General features: G+C 50.0%; 1 protein-coding gene across 1 annotated transcript in view; it reads right to left on the reverse strand.

The window, feature by feature from the left end:
• Positions 1-16,240: 16,240 nt before the first annotated feature.
• Positions 16,241-25,764, reverse strand: part of CFAP74 (cilia and flagella associated protein 74) — an 81,326-nt gene continuing 71,802 nt past the window's right edge. Inside the window, exons 27-30 of the mRNA XM_015417948.1 lie at positions 24,920-25,051; positions 21,608-21,724; positions 18,983-19,117; positions 16,241-16,348 (exon numbers count right to left, since the gene is read on the reverse strand). Coding sequence (XP_015273434.1) covers positions 16,241-16,348; positions 18,983-19,117; positions 21,608-21,724; positions 24,920-25,051 — 492 coding nt within the window. The remainder of the gene's footprint in view (positions 16,349-18,982; positions 19,118-21,607; positions 21,725-24,919; positions 25,052-25,764) is intronic.

Raw genomic sequence — 25,764 nt, forward strand, 5'->3', positions numbered from 1 at the left:
GGTCAGCCTTGATTAGCACTTGGATGGGAGACCACCGAAGAGGTCCAGGGTCACCACACAGAGACAGCCAGTGGCGAACCACCTCAGTCTGGACATCTCTGCCTTCAAAACCCAACTTGGCAGCCCTTTCCACCCCCACCCCCACCCATGGCAGTCGTTAACTTGTGAATGGTCTCTGTGTTTTCTTTGAGCCAGTTTGGTGTAGCGGTTAGGAGTGCAGGCTCGAATCTGGGATAATCAGGATTGATACCCCACTCCTCCACATGCAGCTGCTGGTGTGACCTTGGGTCGGTCACAAGTTCTTTCTGAGCGGTTCTCTCATGGGCAGTCCTCGAAAGAGCTCTCTCAGCCCCGTCTACCCCGCAGGGTGTCTGTTGTGGGGAGGGGAAGGGATAGGGGATTGTAAGCTGCTCTGAGACTTCTTGAGGTAGTGAAGGGTGGGGTATAAATCCAGTCTCTTCTTCCCTTCTTCTTCTTGATGAGATTTTAATTTTACTAAATTCCCTTTTGCCCTGCACTTCCTGGGGATTCGTAGCCCCATGACTCTGATATATATTTGTTTTTCTTTCCACTCCTCCTACATAAAACATCTACGGAGCAGTGTTCCCTCTAAGTTGAGTTAGTGTGAGCTAGCTCACCATTTTTTAGCCTCCGGCTCACACATTTTTGTCCTAGCTCAGGAAGGAGGGCTCCAGAGCAAGCTAATTTATGCGGTAGCCAAATCGCTCGCTCACAGCTTTAATGCCAGTAGCTCACAAAGTAGAATTTTTGCTCACAAGATTCCACAGCTTAGAAGGAGCAGTGCTCCAGAGGGAAGATCCAGGCGGAGAATCTGAAGCCGCAGCCTCTGGCTAGCCCATGAAGGCTGATGCTGGAATAAAACGTTGTGAGTCTTTTCCAGAGGCCACAGGGCTTCTTTTCTTTCGACCACAACAGACAAATGCAGAAAACCTTTTGGCGTTTGTCCTCTGCAAAGAAGTCCAGATGTCGAGCTGAATGTTTGACATCTTGGAAGCTGCTCTTACGTACAGAGAGAGACTACCTGTGGGGAAAACCAGGGTTGGAATCTGAAGGTGCCCTGGCCCCCTAGAAATCGATGGATTTCGAATGACACTGTTGTTACCATTTTTGCTTTAGCATGCTTCTGGGCTGCCTTTCTTTCTGTAGGTTTTCCCCAGCCCGGAGCAGGGTAAAAAATGTGGGAAGGGGTGCAAAGGGGAAGAGTTCAACTAATCTGATGCACAGCTAAAAGAGTTGAACAAAACCAATCGAGACAATAAAACCAGTTAGGAAAACAAGCCAAGCCACTAAAATAAATAAAAACTGATCCATAAAAACTTGCCAATCAAAAACAAGCCAAGCCAGTTTGTTTTTCCCAAAAGCCAGGGCATAACACAAACAGAGCAATCTAAAAAGATACTAATAGAACAGGCAAGGTGTAGACCACACACACACAAAAACCTAGTTAAAATCCTGGGTAAAGAGAAGTGTTTTGGCCTGGCTGCTAAAGGTGAGTGCCAGGAAGAAGAAGAAGAAGAGTCGAGAAGAGATTGAATTTATACCCGGCCCTTGGCTGCCCAAAGGAGTCTCAGAGCGGCTTACAAACTCCTTGCCCTTCCCCTCCCCACAAGAGACACCCTGTGAGGTAGGTGGGGCTGAGAGAGCTCTGACAGAAACTGCTCTTTTTTCAAGAGCAGCTGTGCCAGAACTATGGCTTGCCCAAGGTCATCCAGCCAGGTGCAAGTGGAGGAGTGGGGAATCAAACCCGGTTCTCCCAGATTAGAGTCCGCGCACTTAACCACTACACCAAACTGGAGAGTAGAGACACTCACAGGAGGGCATTCCAAAGGTGAGATGCCACCACAGAAAACGCTCTGCTTCTGGTCACCACTTTGGTGTAGTGGTTAAGAGTGCAGACTCTAATCTGGGAGAACTGGGTTTGATTCCCCGCTCCTCCACATGCAGCTGCTGGTGTGACCTCGGGTCAGTCAAAAGTTCTTTCAGAGCTGTTCTCTCAAGAGCAGTCCTCGAAAGAGCTCTCTCAGCCCCACCTACCTCACAGTGTGTCTGTTGTGGGGAGGGGAAGGGAAAGAAGATCATAAGCAGTGTTCCCTCTAAGCTGAGTTAGTGTGGGCTAGCTCACAGTTTTTTGCCTCCGGCTCACACATTTTTGTCTCCGCTCAGGAAGGAGGGCTCCAGAGCAGACTAACATATGCAGTAGCCAAATTGTTGCTCACAACTTTAATGCCAACTGCTCACAAGTTAGAATTTCTGCTCACAAGACTCCACAGCTTAGAGGGAGCATTGATCCTAAGCCGCTCTAAAACTTCAAGCAAAGGGCGGGGTATAAATCCAACCTCCTCCTCCTCCTTCTCCTCCTCCTCCTGGCACAGAAAGCAGCTCTGGGGAAGAGGATCTGGGCAATACCAGAGGAGGAGGTTCTTGCATATAACACGATCGGTAGAAAAGAGCAAGGCAAGAGCACCTTAAAGACAAAAAAAAATATCGCAGGTGAAGCTCATATCCTGTCGCAAATTTTGTTTTTTAAGGTGCTAATGGAGCTGCGGTGGCTCAAGTGGTTAAGACGCTGAACTGCAGGCTGTGGAAGGTCAGCAGTTCAAGACCCGAGTGTGCCGCATGACGGAGTGAGCTCCCATCTCTAGTTCCAGCTCCTGCCAACCTAGCAGTTCGAAAGCAAGAAATTGCAAGTAGATAAATAGGTACCGCTTCGGTGGGAAGGTGACAGCATTCTGTGCGCCTTGGTGTTTAGTCATGCCGGTCACATGACCACGGAAATGTCTTCGGGCAGCGCTGGCTCTTCGGCTTTGAAACGGAGATGAGCACCGCAACCCTAGAGTCGGATTTGACTGGCTTTCGAGCAAGGGAACCTTTACCTTTACCTTTAAGGTGCTACTGGACTCTTGCTCTTTTCCACTGCTACTGCTACAGGCAGACGAACAGGGCTACCCATCTTGATCTAACACCATCAGTACTTTAACTAGAGATGCCCGGGGTCAAACTTGGCACCTTTGTCACGCAAAAGATGTTGTCAGGGCCTCTTTATTGGGCAGAAGGATCAGATTTTTTAATATGTTCCCCTTTGGGGAAGAAAGGAAGACATGGGCCCCGGTCACGCGGAGAACTTGCCGCGCAAAAGGCATGAATGTCGGTCGGATTTTCGGGACGCGATCACACCGCAACATCTGGGAAGCGGAGCGCACCCATGGCCAACCCGTGGCATCCCGCCAAAGATGCGGAGTTAAAAAGTACCAAGGAAAGTGCACTAGTATCCAGAAAACGCATGGCACAGGTGGGCGCCTGATCACGGGAGCGCTAGTATCCCGTGGCATCTGGCGCCTGTCCACGTCCCATCGCAAACCAGATGTTTTTCGTAAGCGCATGCGCACAAACACCAAACTGAAAGCAGTGCTGCTCCGTGGAACTGCGCATGCGCACAAACGCGAAACGCTTGTGTGATTGCACCGCTTCTTTGCCACGCTGCAGCATCGCTGTGTGATCGCCAGCTAACAGCCAAAGCATGGAGACTCGGGGGACCGTGGGATCGGGCTACTGCACTTTATTTTGCTCCGGGGTGAACAGCCACGCCTCCCCCCCCCCCCCCCGACTCTCTCCCTGGTCAGGGCCATGATTGTCTTTTCCCTACCTATTTCAAATATTTTGACTCTCTTGTGTAATTTTCCTTTCCTTTCATAAATTTCCATGAGGTGAGATCTCTGATCTCTGCCCCAGTAAGTATGGTGTGTGTGTGTGTGGGGGGGGGAAGAGGTCTATCGGCAAGTTCTTGAAAAGGATTTTTTTTGCCTTTCCCATGTGGCAGGATGTGGGAAGGAGCCCAATTAACAATCCAGGAGCTCCGTCCTTTGTAAACTAAGCTGACCCTTAGCGTTCAGCCTAATACTTCAGCCTCTACCCGGACAGCAGTCAGGGCTGATATTCAGCCAACAGATGGTGTGACAGACGCTTTACGATCCTCATTCGAATCGAAATTCTTCACTCCAAGATTTCTTTTGCAGGCCTTTTAGCCACATGGCTTTGCATATGGTGTCATATTGGCCATGTCTTTGTTTCAAGCATTGCATTGTGGGGGTGAGAGGGTAAGAGATTTAACAAAAGAATGGTACTGCACCTTGATTTCTGGGAATCTCTTTCCAGCCCTTGGAATGAAACGCTGGTCAAAGGCTGGGAGGTGATAGCCCAGCTGATGGAGCCAGGCAGAGATACACAGTTTGGAACCAATCTGCTGATCCGGTTGAGAGACCAGTTTTTAGCTGTGTGTGTGTGTGTTTCAGTCCTATCAAGTCCCTTCTGACTTATGGCAACCGGATGAATTAATGTCCTCCCCTCCTTAACAGCCTTGCTGAGGTCTTGCAAACGGAGGACTGTGCAGGCTTCCTTGATGGAGTCAAGCCATCTCATGTTGGGTCTTCCGCTTCTTCCGCCACCTTCGGCTTTTCCTAGCATGCTTGTCTTTTCCAGTGACTCTTGTCTCCTCATAATGTGGCTGAAGTACGATTGCTTCAGTCTAGTCATTTCAGTTTCTAGGGAGTTCAGGCTTGATTTGACCTAGCCAGAGTTTAGTTAGCTAAAAAGGGGAATACGTGTCTTGTGCTGCCACAATGCAGGACTAGCACCTATGCCAATACTGTCAGTTTGGTGCAGCGGTTAGGAGCGCGGACTCTAATCTGGGAGAGCCGGGTTTGATTCCCCACTCCTCCACATGCAGCTGCTAGTGTGACTTTGGGTCAGTCACAGTTCTCTCAGAGCTGTTCTCTCAAGGGCAGTTCTTGAAAGAGCTCTCTCAGCCCCACCCACCTCACAGGGTGTCTGTTGTGGGGAGGGGGAGGGAAAGGAGATTGCAAGCCACTCTGAGACTCATTTGGGTAGTGAAGGGCGGGGTATAAATCCAACCTCCGCTTCTTCTCCTCTATGCTACCCATTTATAGGGGTGTCTTTTGCTCCACTAGGGTTTGCTTGGTTATTTGTAAGCAAAGCAAACGTCACAAAACCAACCAAAATCTCCACGTCTCTCAAATCCAAAGGCAACTACAATAGGAATGAATGCATTTCTTTGGTTTCAGTCCAGTATTCCTCTGGACGTTCACTCTGTACTATGTTCCACTCTTGTTTAATCCTGGATTAACAAAGAACATTTCTAAAATTCATTCCAAAATTAGAACATGCACCGCTTACCTCAATTTGTTAATTCCTTTGAATCATTTGCACAGATCTCCCCATGACTGGCTCGCTTGTGGGCATCGATAAAACACTGCAAAAAAGCAATCTTCACAGAACTGTTATGTTTTATCGATTCACATTCGATTGCATATTTATGTCCAAAACATCTTCAGCGTTAAAAGTAATATAACGGCACCACAAAAGGTTGGATCCATTCTGAAGAAGAAGAAGAAGAAGAAGAGAAGAAGAGATTGGATTTATACCCTGCCTTTCACTTGGAGTCTCAGAGCGACTTACAAACTCCTCTCCCTTCCCCTCCCCACAGCAGACACCCTGTGAGGCGGGTGGGGCTGAGAGAACTCTGAGAGAACTGCTCTGAGAGAACTTGTGACTGACCCAAGGTCACACCAGCAGCTGCATGTGGAGGAATGGGGAATCGAACCCGGTTCTCCCAGATTGGAGTCCGCACACTTAACCACTACACCAAACTGGCTTCTCTGCTGATGAGAAAGGAGGGTGGGGTCCCCCGTAAACCCCAGAAAAGGTTATGACTGGGATCCCCCTGGGTAGGGTTGCCAGCTCCGGGTTGGGAAATACCTGGAGATTTTGGAGGTGGAACCTGGGGAGGGTGGGGTTTGGGGAAGGGAGGGACTTCAGGGGGCTACAAGGCCGTAGGCTCCACCTTCCAGTTTGGTGTCGTGGTTAAGTGCGTGGACTCTAATCTGGGAGAACCGGGTCTGATCCCCCACTCCTCCACCTGCAGCTGCTGGTGTGACCTTGGGTCAGTCACAAGTTCTCTCGGAGCTGTTCTCTCAAGGGCAGTCCTTGAAAGAGCTCTCTCAGCCCCACCTACCTCACAGGGTGTCTGTTGTGGGGAGGGGAAGGGGAAGGAGACTGTAAACCGGCCTGTGACTCCAAGTGAAGGGCGGGGCATAAATCCAATCTCTTCTCTTCTTCTTCTCTTCTCCCCAAGTGGCCATTTCCCCTGTTGCCTGGAGATCAGTTGTGATCCCAAGAGATCTCCAGGCACCGCCTGGAGGTTGGCAACCCTAACCACAGGGCCAGAACATACAAAAGGTGCTGTAGGGATCCGACACAATACATAGAATCCGTCTGCATTAGAACCAGCAATTTAAACCACCGAGGCCATTGGGAGATGCCATCGCTAACAAAGCCCCCGTTCTCTAGCTGCAGTCTGCCTCTCCTGTGTGTGGGGGGGGGGCACATAGAAAAGCGCTTGGGACTAGCATCTTAACTAGCCGTCTGGGCAATAAAGGAAGAGGTCCTTCAGGTGTCCCTGCCCCAAGCCGCTTATGACCTTGAAGATAAGATCATTTGCATGTCTTATTCCCAGCATTTTAAATTCTTGCAAAAATTCAGATTCTTGTACCCCCCCCCCCCCCGGAAGAAATGCCAGGATCTATTTTTATGCTTTTCAATCTGTTACAGTGGAATGGAGGAAGTCTATGCAGACCTAATGAGGCAAGGCTGCACTTGAAGCAAAACAGATTACGGAGCGCTGCAAAGGCCAGCGGCACAAAGATACCCAGGTATCTCCAGAGGAGAAGAAGAAGAAGAGTTGGTTTTATACTCCTCCCTTCACTAACGGAAGGCTTACAGTCACCGTCCCTTCCTTCCTCTCCCCACAACAGATAGGGTTGCCAAACCTGGGTTGGAAAATACCTGGAGACTTTGGGGGTGGAGCCAGGAGAGGGCGTGGTTTGGGGAGGGGAGGGGCCTCAGCATAGTACAATGCCATAGAGCCCACCCTTCAAAGCAGCCATTTTCTCCAGGGGAGCTGATCTCTGTCGGCTGGGGATCAGTGGTAAAAGCGGGAGATCCCCAGGCCCCACCTGGAGGCGGGCAACCCTAACAACAGACATCCTGTGACTGTGAGGTAGGTGGGGCTGAGAGAGCTCTGAGAGAGCTGTGACTGACTCAAGTTCACCCAGCTGGCTGCATGTGGAGAAGTGGGAATCAAACCCGGTTCTCCAGATTAGAGCCTTGCCGATCTTAACCACGACACCAAACTGGCTCTCCAAGAGTCTGCAGGAGCAGTGTTTAGAGGGCAGGATTAGGATCTGTGAGATGACAGTTCTGCACTTTGCCATGAAAGCTCTCTGGGTGACCATGGGCGAGACACCCTGTCTGTCTCTCAGCCTAAACCTACCTCATAAGGTCATTGTCGTGAGGATAAGATGGAGACCGGGAGGATGATGCCGTAAGCCACATTGGGTCCCCATTGGGGACGAAAGTGGGGTATAAAGATCTCAATAACAGCAGTGATCCAGATCTTGTCTCTGGTGAGTAAGTAGAACACAACATTCCTCCGAAAGCAAAGAGTAGAAATTGGGGGGGGGGGGATGACAACTATGGTAGTTCTTAGAGCTTACGGTTTCTCTTGCTCGAAAGCCAGTCGAATCCGACTCTAGGGTGCAGTGCTCATCTCCGTTTCCAAGCCGAAGAGCCAGCGCCGTCCAAAGACGTTTCCGTGGTCGTGTGGCCGGCATGACTAAACACCAAGGCGCACGGAACGCTTTTACCTTCCCACCGAAGCGGTACCTATTTATCTACTTGCAATATATTGCTTTCGAACTGCTAGGTTGGCAGGAGCTGGGGCCAGAGATGGGAGCTCACTCCATCATGCAGCACTCGGGTCTCGAACTGCTGAACTACCGACCTTCCGGTTTGCAGTTCAGCATCTTAACCACTGAGCCACCGCGGCCCTGCTTAGAGCTTAGTTTGAGGTGATGACAAGGAAGCCAGGCCCTCAGTTTGCAAGACCTGAGCAAGGTTGATAGGACATTTTTGGAGGTCATTCATTCAAAACTCAGAAGCGACTTGACAGCACTTAACACACGCCATGAAAGAAAAGCCAGAACAAAGTCTGAGTCCTGGGGCACCTGTAAGACTCACAAAGTTTTATCCGAGGTATAAGCCTTCGTGTGCACGCACACATTTCTTCAGATACAATGCAATGGAAATTACCAGCCCATACATACGGGTAGAGGGTGAGCAGGAAATTGGCATAATGAAGATGTTTAACAGATGCAAGGACCAAACAGGAATAACGAGCTTAGTTTATATGGTTACCAGTTGTTTGGGTTTAATTCCGGCGGAAAACATTGTGAAGGAAATAAATATGTCAAAATTGGAGATCGATGGGCAGGTGTGCCCTTCTTTTGTGGAATGCTGAGAGTAATTAATTTAGACCCTGCTGTTTGCTTAGGGTTAAGCAATGGCTGGAGGAGACGCGATTCGAAGAACATCATGAACAGGAGGCTGCCTTCTACTGACTCAGGTCTTCGCTCCGTCCGTCTAGATCAGGGGTGTCAAACATGCAGCCTGGGGGCCGGATCAGGCCCTTGGAGGGCTGCAATCCAGCCCGCAAGGCCCTGGCTGTTTCCTGCTTCCTTCTTTTTTTAAAAAAAACTTTCAATTTCTATACCGCTCTATCCCGGAGGCTCTGAGCGGTTTACATGGCTTATTAATACTCCTAACTAGGGCCACACAGTAATCGGGGAAGGTGAGTGCCTACCGGGCACCCTGCCGGCTAGTTGTTCTTCCAGCGGCTCTTCTCTCCTCTGACTCCACGTGGTGGGCGACTTCGGCTCGACTCCGCAGCGGCTCCCTCTGGGGCAGTTCCTTTGTCCGCGGCTATGCAACGATCACTGCACCGGCCTCCATCCTGGTTGGCTCCGGCCGTGTTGTGCCGCTGCGTCTCCGCATCTCCGGATCAATCCCCGCTCGGAATGCTTGCCTGCTCGATGTTGAATTTCGCCGCCATCACCATCTTTGTGTTTAATGAGAGGCTGCTTGTGCACACATCTTAGCGGGAACACTGTGCCAGGTTTGAACCTTGACACTGCCATGAAAACTTGCTGGCTGACCCAGTGCCGGACCGGTCACTCTCTCTTAAAGGTAAAGGTTTCCCTTGCTCGAAAGCCAGTTCAATCCAATTCTAAGGGGCTCATCTCTGTTTCCAAGCCAAACGGCCAGCGCTGCCCGAAGACTTCTCCGTGGTCATATGGCCAGCGTGACTAAACGCCGAGGCACACAGAATGCTGCTACCTTCCCACCAAAGTGGTACCTTGCGATTTCTTGCTTTCAAACTGCTAGGTTGGCAGGAGCTGGGGCCAGAGACGGGAACTCACTCCATCACGCGGCACTCGGGTCTCAAACTGCCGAACTACAGACCTTCCGGTCTGCAGCTCAGCGTCTTAACCTCTGAGCCACTGCGGCCCCTCGCTCTCTCTTGGTCCAGCCTTTTTCCTGTGGCTGTTGTGGAGATAAAAGGGAGGAGAAGGAAATGATGCTGTGAGCATCATGATGGTGTAATGTATCCAGTCCAGACAAATCCAGACAAGTCCAGACAAATCCAGAGACAAACGTTTGTTACTGTGAACGTTTGTTACTGTGAGCCACTTTGGGTGGCCATTGGCGAGAAAAGCAGGGTGTAATATCCAAATAAATAAGTAAATATTAGAGGTTGAGAGTGGGGCATTTTTCGTGAAAAGCTGGCGCTCCGCCGCTCTCTACCACAGTCCTTGTCCAGAGGAGGAGGAGGAGGGGTTTATACTCCTCCCTTCACTACCCAAAGGAGTCTCAGAGCAGCTTAGGATCTCCTTCCCCTCCCCACAACAGACACCCTGTGAGGTAGGTGGGGCTGAGGGAGCGCTGACAGAGACTGCTCTTTTTCAAGGACAGCTGTGCCAGAATTATGGCTTGCCCAAGGTCATCCAGCAGGTGCAAGTGGAGGAGTGGGGAATCAAACCCACTTCTCCCAGATTAGAGTCCGCGCACATAACCACAAGTGCATAGAAGTGATGGTGTAATGTATCCAGTCCAGACAAATCCAGACAAGTCCAGAGACAAACGTCGAGCTTCGCTCCAAGAGACAATGGACTATGCGGATCCTAGCCCGCTCCAATCAGGGGGCTAGGTTCCCGGCCGAGAGCCTATGGGACTCTCGGCCACTGTAAATAACCTATAGGGAAGTAGGGGTGTGTTTTGGGTGGCGGTTTCTCGGGGGATATAAGCCGGCCTGCGAGCCAGCCAAAGTTGTCTTGTTCCAGATAGAATAATGTATGCTTTGCTGAAATCACTCTCCGTTTGAGTACTTTTCAGATGGGAACAGTGCAAAGATCCCAGACAGAAGTGAAGGGTTCTGACTAGGGGTGCCAGCCTCCAGGGGGGAATCTAGGGAGCCCCTAGAATTGCACCTCATTTCCAGACTACAGAGATCAGTTCCCCTGGAGAGAAGGGATGCTTTGGAGTGTGTGGACTTCATGGCATTGTACCCGACCGAGGTCCTTGTCCTCCCCGGGCTCCATCCCCAAATCCCCAGGTGTTTCCCAACCTGGATCTGGCAACTCTACGCCCCATTCCCTGCCAGTGGTCAAGGGGGACCGGGTAACCTAGTTCCGCCCTAGATATAGTCCAAGAGAGCCTCCTTCCCGAGACTGGCCTGCAAATATTAGCGTCATGGTTACAAAATACCCTGAATCCACGCTACAGTGCTGACTTTTGCATCTGTGTTCGACAGGGCAGGAGATACCATCAGGATCTGAATGCGGCCAAGAGGCGGACACAAACAGTGACCTCTCATCCTGAAACCGGCCCAGCACCACGGGGCTTTTTCCATGGTGATCTTGAGATAGGGAAAGCCAGGGGCTCTGTACAAATATATCCTTGCCATGCTTCACTCAGCCCACCTGGAGCACTTAAAGGCAGACTGGATGCTGCCTACGTCAAGAAATGCTGTTTTTCACCCTTTGCTGTGAACTGCCGGTGATTAACGGGAAAGGGATTAACTTTCCCCCCTTCCCTTTTCTCTTCTTTTCTTGTCGTTCTGATAATAACTCATCTGATGCAACCAGGAAAATGTGCTCTGGACAGACACGCCAAGAGCAAAGTGGTAGTTCCACACATGCAAATAGGGATGCCAGCCTCCGGGTGGGATCTGGAGTCCCCTGGAATGACCGCTCGTCTCCAGACTACAGAGGTCAGTTTCCCCTGGAGAAAACGGGTGCTTTGGAGGCATCTCCAGGCATTTCCTGATGTGGATCTGACAACCCAATGGAAGCTTTGGAGGCATCTCCAGGCATTTCCTAACCTGGATCTGACAACCCAAACTCCATCCCCTGCCAGTGGCCACGGAGAACCTGCCAACCTTACATGCAAAAAAGAGGAATTGAATCTAGGAAAAAAGGGGAACTTGTTCAGAGTACGATGCATGGGGGGGGGGGATGACTACAAGAGTCATGGTGCAAAGTTCTGCTTCAAGGGGAGCTTTGGCACTTTTCTTTGAGTAGCGGGAATCCATATACCCACAAGCCCATGTCTTAACTAAGGAGAAGTGGATTTTTCTTGTTCTGATCGCATATCATTCTAGACTTTCTCCTCGTGCTGCATTCCACTGCACCAGTTTTACAAGCATAGCTGACATTATTTTAGGAACTGGACGGTGTTCCGCTTCCCACAGATTTCAGCACATTTGTACTTTCTGTGTTACTGATGTGGGTACTGGAACAAACAGAACAAAAACAACAAAAAACACACCACCACCTGATGCAATTGTATGTATAGTTGCGTCAAGATCCTTTCGTTGTATGTTGCGATAAGGATGCTCCCGGGTGCTCCTGTGCATTGGTGACATACTGTGCTCGAAAGTCATCATTTCGAGATTGCTTTTTTTGCAGTGTTTTGGCCATCTGAATGTGCATATCGTAAAACAGGGAGAGGGGGTAAGCACACTAGCAAATTACTCACGCTGTCTCACCGAGCTAGAGCTGGAGGTAGGAAACCCCTGAGAGGTTCTTCGATTATGAATCATGGGGATGGGGTTTTGTCCCCTCTCACTCTCAGGGCTTTCTTTGTAGAAAAAGCCTAGCAGGAACTCATTAGCATAATAGGCCACACCCAATAGCAGAAACTCATTAGCATATTGGGCCACACCCTGACAGCACCACTCATTAGCATATTAGGCCACACCCACATGTTACCAGAAGTGTGCTCATCCAGCCACACCTTGTTTGTTGTCAAAACCCAGAGCTTTTTTTGTAGCAGGAACTCCTTTGCATGTTGGGCCACACACCCCTAATGTGGCCAATCCTAATGAGTTTCTGCTATTGGGTGTGGCCTATTATGCTAATGAGTTCCTGCTGGGCGTGGCCAACTCAGGAGCCAGCCGGAACTCCGTTCCTGTGCGTTCCTGCCCAAAAATAGCCCTGCTCACTCTTGTGTTCGAATCTGGAGCAACCCAATGCGCTTGACTCGATTCAGGACAGACACAAGTACTTCTTTACATGCAGTGCAAAACTAACCTACAGAGGATCTGAACGCGGCCTAAGATGGGCTGATATTCCCGCTGCCTTCCACCAGCTACTCCCAAAGCGTTGTCTCTTGCAATTTTCTACTGCCTGTGTTCCAAGCTCCTGGTGCTTCGCTGCGGGGATATTTGCAGTTTTCCTCTCCAATCTTGATTTGCTGAAATCCAGAATGGCAATCCCTGAGGGGATCAATGGCATCTGACTTTTTACCGTTAAAAAAAAAGAAAAGAATTTTCTACTTCGCTTCCAAAATCTGCTGTTTGAGAATGGAACAGATTTGTATCAGGTGGCTTCAAGGAAGCTCATTTCTATCAAATCCTCCAATTTGTTCTGACTGCTTGGAACCACTTTGGCACCCCCTTTGCTCCTCTGGGTAATACGCTTCCCTCCTTATGCCTTGAATCCACTTGCCTCCAACTTCATTCACCCAAGCGCATTTTACCTTCAGGGCCTGATATGTTGTTCTTTCCTGACATGATGTAATTACTCTCTGGAGTAGCCCTTCAGGGTTGGCCTGGAGACACTGGACCTAAATACTGCCATAGCTTCTGCCTGGAGACCAAAGTTCCTGTGTACATCTCTGCTTTCTTTGGGGGGGGGGCGGTGAGAATGTTAAAGAGAGCCAGTTTGGTGTGGTGGTTAGGCGAGCGGACTCTAATCTGGGAGAACTGGGTTTGATTCCCCACTCCTCCACATGCAGCTGCTGGTGTGGCCTTGGGTCAGTTATGTTCCCTCTAAGCTGTGGAGTCTTGTGAGCAAAAATTCTACTTTGTGAGCTACTGGCATTAAAGTTGTGAGTAAGTGATTTGGCTACTGAATAAATTAGTTTGCTCTGGAGCCATCCTTCCTGAGCTAAAACAAAAATCTGTGAGCTGGATGCTAAAAAACTGTGAGCTAGCTCACACTAACTCAGCTTAGAGGGAACACGCAGTGCACTCGAGAGAGAGAGAGAGAGAGAGAGAGAGAGAGAGAGAGAGAGAGCTCTCAGCCCCACCTACCTCACAGGCAGTATTTCTTCTAAGCTGAGTTAGTGTGAGCTAGCTCACAGTTTAACCTCTGGCTCACACATTTTTGCCTTAGCTCAGGATGGATGGCTCCAGAGCAAACTGATTTATGCACTAGCCAAATCACCTGCTCACAACTTTGCCAGTAGCTCACAAAGCAGAATTTTTGCTCACAGAGCTCCATAGCTTAGAGGGAGCATTGCCAGTGTGTCTGTTGTAGGGAGGGAAAGGGAAAGGAAATTGTAAACTGCTCTGAGACTCCTTCGGGTAGTGAAGGGCAGGATATAAATCCAATCTCCTCCTCCTCCTCTTCTTCTGTATTTGTCTGTTTTAACTTTCGGTAAGCCTGGGCATTTGTAGGAACACCGCCCCTTTCTGTACCTGGCCCCATTGTGCAGAATTTCTGCTCTGCACCCTGGAGCCATGTTCAGAACTAGCTACATTATTTACCCACACTCAAACACAGCATCCCACATGTTAGGACTATCCAAGTGATTCTGATTGGTGTTGGTATTCAATTTGGATTGGGCCGGCCTCTGTGCTGATGCAACCAGCACGCTGTGTAAAGACATGCAGACGCTACAAAATGTTCTGCGTGAGGCACATTTATAGTAATAACTGATGGGTACCCTGCATCTGCATGCCGAGGCCACACAGTGGGCAGTGCAGGCTCCTACAGTATAATTATTGTCCTTTATAGCATCACCCGAGGTGTGCAATTATCACCCGGGAACAGATCTCATTGGCTGAGGGGCAGGGATGGAATGTTCTGCCAGATGATCGACTAACAAAGATAAACAGTAATTTTCTGCCCTTCGCAATGATTGACACATGTTTACAAAATGCCTGGAATAACCTCATCAGCTGAACTTTTTAAAGGGGGAAAATATCTAAAAAGAAGAAGTGCATGTTGCTGCCTGTTACCAAGAAAGTTAGTGTTATGGGGTATGCAGCTTGAATCTGGAACTTTATGGCCTGAGGCCTTGGGGGACTTAGTGCCTGTGCAGGCTCACGGCTCGTCGCCTTCTTTTTCAAGTCAAGAGAGGAACAGCAAGCTGCCAAATTGACCGAGCAGGCAGTGGCTGCATTCAAACTGTGGCTCGATTAAACCTTGGTGAGTTGCAAACTCTAAATGCAGTTGATTTGGAAAACTGGGGTTTGATGGTTGGCAAAGAAGCAGGGTTTTGGACTTGGCTTTGTAGCTGGTTAACCACAGTGTGTGCTAACTGTGAATTGTGAATTCACAAACCACAGCTCCACTGTCCTGTGCAGCTGCTTGGCCACAGAGACAGCAGTACAGGAAAGGTGTCCTTCCTGATTGGGGGGGGGGGTGGACAGGGGAGGAGGCAATATACAGATAAACTAGACTGGGATTGATTACTTATGTCTGGCACTCTAACCATAGTTGGTTGCACAAACCATGGTTTATCAAGACAACTGAATGCAGGCCACTGTGGAGGATTGGCCAGGCCTTGTCTAAATACCAGGAGCCAGGCATTACGTCTGTACAGCTGACAGACCCTCCTGGGTACGGAAGCAGAAGGACCAAAGTATATCAGATCTCCCATTTTTGTTTTCATGTTTTTTCAATCAACTTGAGAAATAACACAAACTATTTAAAAATGTCACTGTGTTTACAGAATTTTATTCCAAACATTATATAGGCCTTATTCACACTGCAGGCTGCTTACTTGCAGGTTTTATCTGGGGGTTTTTTTGTGTGTGTGGTGCACGGAATTTCCCTTTGCACTCTGCAACGGCTGGCTTGCCAGACTCAAGTCCACTCACCCATCCACCACCTCCTTCCCCACAAGCGTTGTCCTAGAGATGAAGCACCATTTAGGAAAAAACAAGTCCTGCCCTGAGCCTAGGGGAAAGGGTATGTTGAACCCTAGAGTCCCAACTGAACGTCATATTTAGAAGCCAAAATTAGTCAAGTTGGAACCCTTAGATGGTTTCCTCTTATGGAATCTTCAGTAGAGAGAATACCAACAAGAGATCAGTTAAGGCAGCCACTTTTGTTGCTAAGCACCGAGGAATTTTGCTGTTGGCCATGAAGAAATCCATTCTGTTGCCTGGAACTCCCCCCCCCCCCCCCCATATTTTTTTTTTTTTTCGCTCTGGATATTTTTGGGACATTTGTGAGGATGATTCTCTAAAGAGTGACACTTTCCGTTACATGCTGTCCGTACAGTATGTCTGTAATACCTTTTGAGATTGCTAAATGAGGTGAAGAGTATTTATTATATCAGGTATTGTTCCTTTAGTGGTTAGATGTGCTAATATGGGAGACCGTAAACTTGTAATATCACCGTGTTCACCTTTAGATTTGTTTTGTTTCAGAATGTTTGAGGTTTTTTCCATTATGTATACGTTCCAAAGTTTTTTATACCAGAGGATGACGTTTAGATTGTTTGTGGATTTCCCGTGTAGATGCTATTGTGGTTTTGGCTGCATGTCATAAGGTTTGACTTGTAAGACATTGGAACACAGCATCCTTAGACTAGCTATATAGAGCTATATTTATTTGTATGTATACAATAATATATGCAGGCTATATGTGCATGCTTATCCTGTTGTTAATCTGGTTTTTAATGTAAAATGAATAAAACCATTTTGAAAAAAAAGAAGAAAAAAGTGAAGATGATTCTCATTTTCCCAAAGGATACGTTTCCATCTTTCTGGAAATGAAGCATCTTAACAGTCTGCTTAGCAGGGGGTCTTGGTCACGATCCTGCTCATGAAGTAGACGCTGTAAACTTCTTTAACGTCCCCTTTCAGAGTCAGCATGGCCGTCCCTGTCACAAGCTGATCAGGCTATAAAGGCAATACAGAGGCGTGTGTTAGGCATAAGAGCGCGTGAAAAGCTCTTCTGGATCCAGTCCGTGTGCTCAAGTAGCCTGTTCTGCGTAATGGCCAAAGCCCCCCAAACGACAATGAAGGCCAGAGCCTGTTCCTATTGTCACCCACCCCACAACTGGTATTCAGAGGTATACTGCTCTGAACATGGAGGTTTCATTTAGTCATTAAGGCTAACATCCATGGATGGACCCATCGCCTATTAATTTGTTTGCTCCTATAAATAGCGTTCCATGCACCTTGGTGTTTAGTCATGCCGGCCACATGACCACGGAAACGTCTTCGGACAGCGCTGGCTCTTCGGCTTTGAAACGGAGATGAGCACTGCAACCCTAGAGTCGGATTCGACTGGCTTTCGAGCAAGGGAGACCTTTACCTTTACCTATAAATATATCCTGTGACAGTAAATCCCACAAGGGAATTTTCTTTTGCTTGTCCTGTATCTACCGCTCATTGACTCCTCCAGAGAAAAAAGACCACTCTCATTCTGCTCCCTCCACCCCATGCATCTCTCTTATATATAAAGCTCATTTCGTGTGAGTCCTGTGGGGCCTGCGGATCTCCTGGAATGACAGCTGATTTCCAGAGTACAGAGATCATTTCCCCTGAAGGGAATGGCAGCTTTAGAGGATGGACTCTATGACATCAGTTACCAACTGAGCTACAGTTTGGTGTAGCGGCTAAGTGCGCGGACTCTAATCTGGGAGAACCGGGTTTGATTCCCCACTCCTTCACTTGCAGCTGCTGGGTGACCTTGGGCAAGTCACAAGTTCTCTCGAAGCTGTTCTCTCAAGAGCAGTTCTCTCAGAGCTCTCTCAGCCCCACCTACCTTACAGGGTGTCTGTTGTGGGGAGGGGAAGGGAAAGGATTTTGTAAACCACTCTGAGATGCGGAGTGAAGGGTGGGGTATAAATCCAATCTCCTCCTCCTCTTCTTCTTCCTCCTCCTCCTCCCGTTCCCCAAACTCCACCCTCAGAACTCCAGGAATTTCCCAACCCTAGTTTGGTGACGTGCTGTGACCGTTTTGCTCACCGCCTTGCAGATAAAATCTCTCGCACTGGACTCTACATTAGCAGTGACAGGATCAGAAGGAGCCATGGGGATGACTTGTCCAGCTATTTGGGATTTGTGTTCCCTCTAAGCTGAGTTAGTGTGACCAACCAGGACCCAGGAGACTTGCATAATTATCTGCCAGGCTCCTAGTCACTGATGCTGGTGACACAGTTGGTGGTCTATACTTCCGTGTTTAGCTAGCTGAAACTAGGATCCTACTATGGGATTCTGCATCATTCTACAGAGAAATCCTAAGGACACTTTCTAGAGAGCAGGCCCACTGAATACAGCTGAGTAGACCTGCTTAGGACTGCTCCATAAATGTGTCATGTTAAGCCTCAGGCTCAGCTTCAGCTCTGTTTTTAGATTTCTGGTTGGTTAACAGGAGTCATTTTGTAGAAAAAGAGGTGCAGGAGCTCATTAGCATAACTCATTAGCATAACTTATTTGCATATGCCACACCCCCTGACATCACCGGAAGTGTGTCGGAAGGCAACACCCACCGCTCAGGCTCCACTGGACTGTTTTGGGTTGCTAGCTATGGGGGGGGGGGACATGCAGATCTGTCCTCACAGAGGAGGGAGAGCTTGTGCCTGAATAAAACTTGGTCTTAAAGGTGGCGCTGGACTGTTTGGGGCTGGGGGGCTCTGCAGCTTACCTGGCTGCTTCTTGCTCTGACTGAGGGCTGCTGGGAGCAGGGGGTGGGGCTTGTTGCATGTGCCCGCCCCCTGGGCTCTTTACTGTCGGAGCTCCGCTCCTGTGCGCTCCTGCAGGAAATGACCCCTGGTTCTACAACCCAGATCCTATTTCACAGCTTATTGAATCCCCCATCCTTCCAATCGTATCGACTTGCTCGCCTTGAGTCAAAGTGAGAAAGGCAGACTCAAAACGACTGCATTAATAAATAGTAAAATGACATAACCCTCTGACACCAGAAAAGATTGTGAGAGAAGATGGCCGAAGGAAACAGTTTTATGGTTTGCAAAGTTGCCCGTGAAAGAGAGGATCAGGCAGAGTTTCACCGATGACCGGGAAGAAGCCGCTGGGGAGGAGGGCGATGGCGCTGCACATTACCACTTTTAGAAACGAGGGCAGTGTTGAGGACTGGCACTGCCCGTCAGTGAAGACGCACACTTATATAGTTGCTACAGATCAGCATCAAGACTTCGGCCCCGTGTCCTCAGTGGGACGCTTAGCCTGTAAAAAGTGGCTTCCCCTACTAGGGTTGCCAGCTCTGGGTTGGGAAGTACCTGGAGATTTGGGGGGTGGAGCCTGGGGGGTTTGGGGAGGGGCCTCAGCAGGGTACAGTGCCACAGAGCCCACCCACAAGAGCGGCCGTTTTCTTCAGGGGAACTGATCTCGGTCGTCTGTAGATCAACTGTAATTAGAGGGAGATCTCCAGGTGCTCTCTGGAGCTTGGCACCCCCGTCCCCCCTCCCAAGCCAGCCAGAATTGCCTACCCTTTGTTGAAGGGGACGAGTACAATGCAGCCACACAGACCGACTGCACGCTTGTGCGCTTTGTAAACCTGACACGTACATCTAAGCCAGCAGGGGGCGCCCAAGAAACAGTAATGGCTTTGGTTTGCCCGCGATCGACCGTTCCTTTCACAGGATCAATGGTGAATCCTTTCATCTGCAGGATGGACAGGCTTTCCCAGCTGAATTCGACATTCTGCAGAAAAGAAGGATTTAGTGCGGTCAGTTGATGCTGCTGAAGAATCCTCTGGGGATTTAAAAAAAACAACAACACCCAAATCCACGTGAAGGCAATTCCCCCCTCCCCCCTCGCCATCTGATCTGCTCCCATTCATGAAACCCGTTCAAATCAGTCTTAAGCCACTGAAGTGGATGGAGACTAGAGAATCTCTCACTTTCCCCGAGGAGTCTCTAAAAGAGACACCAGAGATTTAAAAAATTTCCCTCTCCTAAGGTTGCCAGGTCAGGGGGGACTCTATAGGGCTACTGGCTGGGGATGGTGGGGTAGGGTTGCCAGCTCCAGGTTGGGAAACTCCTGGAGGTGTGGGGGTGGAGCCTGGGGAGGGCAGGGACCATTCCCCCAAATGCCACAGAGACCACCCTCCAAAGCATCCATTTTCTCCAGGGGATCTGATCCCTGCAGTCTGGAGATGAGCTGTAATTCCAGGGTATCTCCAGGTCCCACCTGGAGCCTGGCATCCCTGCCCTTGCCCCAGGGAGCCTTGGGGAGTGTAGTTCCGTGAGTGGGGTTAGGTATCTCTATGAGAATTCCCATCAGACTATCATTCCCTGGATCCTCTGGGGATTCTATGACAGTGGGGAGGGCTGGTGTGATGTAGTGGTTAGAGCGCCGGCCTAGGACAAGGGACTGGCCAGGCTTGAATCCCTTGCTCATCCATGGAAGCCCGCTGGGCCATCTCGGGCTTGTGACGCTCCCTCAACCTAACCTGTCCTCACAAGGCAATGGTTGTGAGGATTAAGTAGAGGAAGGGCGGATGAGATTTAAAAAAGGCTGCTTTGGGTCCTGATTAGGAAGAAAGGAGGCACATAGGGCTCTTTCTGTAGCAGGAACTCCTTTGCATATTAGGCAACACACCCCTAATGTAGCCAATCCTCCAAGAGCTCACAAAGCTCTTCTTAGAGGGCCCTACTGTAAGCTCTTGGAGGATTGGCTACATTAGGGATGTGTCACCTAACATGCAAAGGAGTTCCTGCTACAAAAAGAGCCCTGCGTGACATACATTAAAAAAATAAGCCGTTAGACTACTATGCGTCCCATGCAAGTTTCCAGAGGAGACCTGCTCCTCTGTTGTGAGCTGCACTGCACTTGAACGGCAGCAATGCAAGAGAGACCGCTGGGAAGAAAAGCAACAGAACTGGCACCGGCTTGCACTGGGAAGCCACACTGGGTAGAATTTCCCCCCAGTGAGACATCACCAGGCCCCCGGTTGCTTTTACCTTCCCCCACGGCTTCCTAAAAGTTCCTCTTCCGGTGGTGTTGGCAACACATTTCCAGGAGAAGGAAGGCAAGCAGAAGCACAGGCAAGGGTCTGTATGCCAGTTTCCTTTGTCTCTCTCCCACCCTTCCAAGCTGTAGACATGCTTCTTATCATACTGTGATATACGGTGCCAGGGCCAGCGTGGTGTAGTGGGGTAATCTGGAGAACCGGGTTTGATGAAGCCTGCTGGGTGACCTTGGGTCAGTCACAGTATTCTCCAAACTCTCTCAGCCCCACCTACCTCACAAGGTGACTGTTGTGGGGAGAGGAAGGGACAGGCCCGTAGCCACAGTGGGGCTTGAGGGGGGCACAGGCCCACCACAGATGAGCCCTACCCCACCCCGGGAGGATGCCAGTCCCCCCCAACCCCCACCTCGCCGCTCTCCTTACCAATGCTCCCTCTAAGCTGTGGAGTCTTGTGAGCAAAAACTCTACTTTGTGAGCTACTGGCATTAAAGTGGTAAGCGAGCGATTTGGCTGCTGCATAGATTAGTTTGCTCCAGAGCCCTCCTTCCTGAGCTAAGACAAAAAATGTGTGAGCCGGAGGCTAAAGAACTGTGAGCTAGCTCACACTAACTCAGCTTAGAGGGAACAGAGTATCCTACCCCTGCCCCTCTGCGGCCCCGCCCACACTTCCAGGGAAGCGGCCCTGCTACTTCTGGTCAGTTTCCCTCCTGCAGATCAGCTGTTACCTTTAACAGCTGATCAGAGGGGAGTGAAACTGAGGAGAAGGGACAAAATGGCTCTGGAAGGGGAGGGGAGGCCCCTAAGTGACCTGCCCCCCACCAAAATTTTTCTGGCTATGGAGCTGGGAAGGGAAAAGCAATTGTAAGCAGTGTTCCCTCTAAGCTGAGTTAGTGTGAGCTAGCTCACAGTTTTTTCAGCCTCCAGCTCACACATTTTTGTCTTAGCTCAGGAAGGAGGGCTCCAGAGCAAACAAATTTATGCAGTAGCCACATTGCTTGCTCACAACTTTAATGCCAGGAGCCCACAAAGTAAAATTTTTGCTCACAAGACTCCACAGCTTAGAGGGAACATTTGTAAGCCCCGTTGAGGTAGAGAAAAGTGGGGGTATAAAAGCCCATTCTTCTTCTTTTTCTGCAGTGAAACATTCCTAGAGATCTGCTGTGCTGGAAGTATGACACTGGAAGCCCTTGACAAGCGTCTGCTCTGGAGCGCTACCGTACCTTCTTCGAGGGGAACTGGGCAGTTCGTATTCCACCCACTCGCAGCTCCCTGACAGCCGGGATCACCAAGGTCTCGGACTGAACGCACTCCAGCCTCAGAAGGATGGGTTTTGTGAGCTTGTCGCTTTCTGCAGGAGACAGAAGTTCAGTGGGTTGTTGCTGTTCTTTTTTTAATAAAAGAAAGGTATGTGCTGGTATTCATACAAAGCCAGAACCACTGTGATTGGTGCACATGTGCATAGCCACTCTGTGCCATGAATACACAGCCACATTTGGAAGCGTATAAAAGCTCCGTGTTTGCATGACCTCCGTGGCAGGATCTCCAGCTACAGAGAGTTTTACAGATGAGTCGTTCTAGGGTTTGGGCTGGAGTCTTCCTTCGATGGGCCATTCCTTGTCCCTTGCACTCAATAACAGCAAGTGGCGTTTATTACTGCTTCCGCTCAGCTCCCGGAGTGTGTGAGCTACTTTACGCATTTCCCTTACAACAGTCTTGTAAGGTAGGTCTTTGTCCTTCTTCAAAGAGGTCGGCTGACGAAGAATTTATGCCGGTAATCCGGCTCGATCGGCCACTATAGAGTTGCTTGGCACTTGCCTTCTTCGTGGGAGGAGGTCAAAGCCCAATTCAGCTTCTTCCGAAGCTGGATTACGCCAACCTCACACTCCCTCTAGGGCGCTGCTGCCTGCTTGTCCCCCCCCCTCGCTGGGGAGTGATGCGTTGGGCTGTGTATTGCCCAAACTGTCAAAAGTGGCCGTCGCTCGCTTCGCACGATCGCGAAACGCTTCAGTCCTCCATCTTAGCCAGACCGGAAGCCCTCCCTTACAACAGTCTTGTAAGGTAGGTCAGGATTCTTATTCCTCTCATGGGGACACCGTCCTGACCTGGGCAACCTAGATCTTGGAAGCTAAGCAGGGTCAGCCCTGGTTAGTATTTGGATGGGAGACCTGCTTAATCGTTAATCTGCCTCTGATTGCACCCCAACCAAGGAAGCCCAGGGTCATTATGCAGAGGCAGGCAATGGCAAACCACCTTTGAACATCTCTTGCCTTGAAAAAGCCTACGGGGTTACTGTAAATTGGCTGCCACTTGATGGCACTTTCTGTTAAGTCGGCTACTTAACAGAACGAGTCAGAGTGATTCAGCAAAAGATCAGCTTCATTCAGCAACTCGTAACTCAACTCCAACAGCTCAATCAAAATAGCCAGAACAGCTTTAGCATTGAAGCTGTCCTGCTTTTAAACTCTCCCGGCTAATATAGCCCCACCCTCTTTCACAATAACAACCAATAAGATTGTGTACCTAAGGTCCAATCACAGACGTTCCCGCTCTGTGAGCTTGATTGCATGTGAGTGGTAGGTTCTTCCTGGGCTACCAATAGGATTGGAGGGATTAGGATCCTAGCCCAGGACGAAGCTTTACATGGTGTATGAATTAGGTGATTCACATCATACATAGGCAGCTTTGAATACATCACACTTTCCACCACCAATGGGAACTGAGGCTGCGTTGAGGGGCTTCCCTAAGGCCACTTGAAAGGTCCATGGCAGAGCTGGGGACATTCCAGGTCACAGCGGCCCCTCCGCTCCTACGCCAGCACGGTCCCTCTTTAAACTAATCTGTGCTTTCTGCACAGCTTCCCTCTTGCCTCCTGGCAGCAACCCACGCCCTCCGCCTTGCGCTCAGTCCCTGATTTCGTGCCCCCTTTTGCCCGCTGCCTTCCTGCCTTGCCCGCTCAAGCACTTCCCTCTAATCATGTTAGTCTGGAGGGCTGGGGCAGGAACACCCTCTGGGCGCGGCCTGTTGGACACGAAGCTATCCATCCCCTTGACCAGAGGCCTCTGTGCGACCTTCTCGCTCGGGGACTTCAAAGGGAAGCTGCAGGAGAAACTACTGAACGGGGGATCAAAGCTGCTGATTCATCTATTTGCTTTGATAGGGTTCAATCGAGACCGGAGTAAGAGATTATCACAGTGAATCAGAGAAGCCTGCCTTATCACCAATTACGGCTGCTATGAAAGGTCACCGTGATCATTAATGTACGTGCTCGAGCTTTTCATGGAAATGTCAAAGGTTGCATTCGGGGATCTTCTGGCTGTACTGATCACAGGTTTTGAACGCAGGAAGCTGCTTTAGAGTGAATCGAGGAAGCTGGCCTTTCTGCTTCCCCGGCAGCAGCTCCCCACGAACAGGAATAGGCCTAACGGGAAATGATTTGGAAGTTCTGCGGACAAATGATGTGCGCGGCCACTGAGCCAAGGCTCTCCCCTCGTCTTTATGTCTATAAATATATAGGACTTAAAAAAAAAGAGGTGCCAGAACTCTCAAGGGTTCCTCTGGAGGAAAAAAATCCCTGTAAACGTATATCTAACAACCGACAGCCCTTCATGCATCTGATGAAGTGGGCTTCTAGCCTATGAAATATGCCCCAATAAAACCCGTCCATTTTTAAAGTCCCCCAAGACTGCGTTTTGGTTGGGGTGCAATCAGGGGCAGATTAACCGTTAAGCAGACTAAGCACGTGCTTAGGGCACCAGGGCTAAAGGGGGCACTGCAAAGTTGGGAAAAGGGTGAAAAGGAGAAAAAAACAAACGAATAAAGGCCCTGTTCACATGGAGCATTTGCCCCGCTGAAGGCACGGGAGTCCCGCGGAGTATCCGGGCGCAATCACACAGGAACATCTGGGAGGCGTAGCACTTCCGTGGTGAACCCGTGGCCAGCCGCCGAAGCCGTGCGGTAAAAAACCCACCTCACCATATGTAGTGGCAAACGCTTTTCCACGGGCCGTCTATGAGAGCCTCCAGTCGTGTGATCGCGCTGGCGTGCGGCTTCCTCCCCCATCGTCCTCTTTACTGCGGGGAAGCCGCCATCGCGTCTGATTGCATAATGGCGCATCAGACTGCGACGGCCGAAATAGCTGCGCTCCCCCCCCCCCCCCCCGCGCTTTCCATTTTACAGCATGTCTGACTGGGGCCGAAGATTTGTTTAAAAAAAATGACAAAACTAGTGCACACTGATCATGGTGCACCCTAGGGTTATCTTCTATTTTTTGTTGGCGGGGGTGCAGTGTCATCGGCTATGACACCAAGATTGGGGGCACCAAGATTGGTCAGTGCTTAGGGCACCAGTGAGCCTTAATCCGCCCCTGGGTGCAATAGACCAACCAGGCAATTCCTCAGGAAAAGGTTCACGTGCATTGCTACCTTGCTCTGCTGCCTAGGTGTCCAGAAGGAACGGGCCTTTTCTTGTCCGCCATGATGCAGAACTGTGGGCTTAGGATGCAAGGGCCTGCCCGGAAGGACGGTATTACCTGCTTTGGCTGCTTCTTCTGCCAGAGACGTCGTCAGGGCCAGTGACTCTACGGGCACATCCAATGGGTCGCCTCCTTCCACGTACATCATGTGGTTCCTCGCGGCCCCTTTCAGCTGGATGACACGGATGACTTCCTAAATGAGAGGAGGGAGGTTGAAAGTGGATAGTGCCTCACTGCAAGGGCCCAAGGCGGACAAAGCTGCACAATAAACACAGGTAAAAAGCCATCTGTCCTTTCAGCACACAGAGTTCCGAAACATGTTGGAAATCCAGCGGAAGCAGTTGGGGGCGTTGGAAGGTTCTGCCTGGGGAAGGTTTTCATCTCTCTTTGCCCTCACAGCCGGCCTTGCCGTGAAGACAGATTGAGGTGGGCAGCCGTGTTGATCTAAAGCAGCAGAACAAAGTCTGAGTCCGATGCCACCGGACTCAAACTTAGCTCAGCTGGGCTTGTGTGCGCTCTGTCCTGCCTCTAGCAAAAACTAGATGGCGCCCCTCATTAATTGTTGACGCTCGACTTCCACGGTGAACAAATAAGAAGGGCACCTGCCACAGTGCCAGCTTGTTCACTTCAGTTCAGTCTCAGCGCTGCTCTCTTCTGCCCAGATGGTGCCACTTTGTACCACGCAGAACACCAGTTTGATGAGAGCCTTCCTGGAACTGTTTTTAGGGCACACGGGTGGGATGCTTCCTTTTGCGGTCTCAGGAACCCGCTGTCTCCAGTGTGGGAAGTCAGGTACTAAGTCCCGTGTACAGGTTTGAGACACTCTGAGTTCTTTCATCCCCTCAGGAAAGCAAATGAAGACACCTCCCCGCCCCCTTTTACTGTGTGTGAGAGTTGGAGGGCACC

Source organism: Gekko japonicus, unplaced genomic scaffold (genome assembly GCF_001447785.1).
Source record: "Gekko japonicus isolate JY-2015 unplaced genomic scaffold, Gekko_japonicus_V1.1 scaffold893, whole genome shotgun sequence".
Lineage (NCBI taxonomy): Eukaryota > Metazoa > Chordata > Lepidosauria > Squamata > Gekkonidae > Gekko > Gekko japonicus.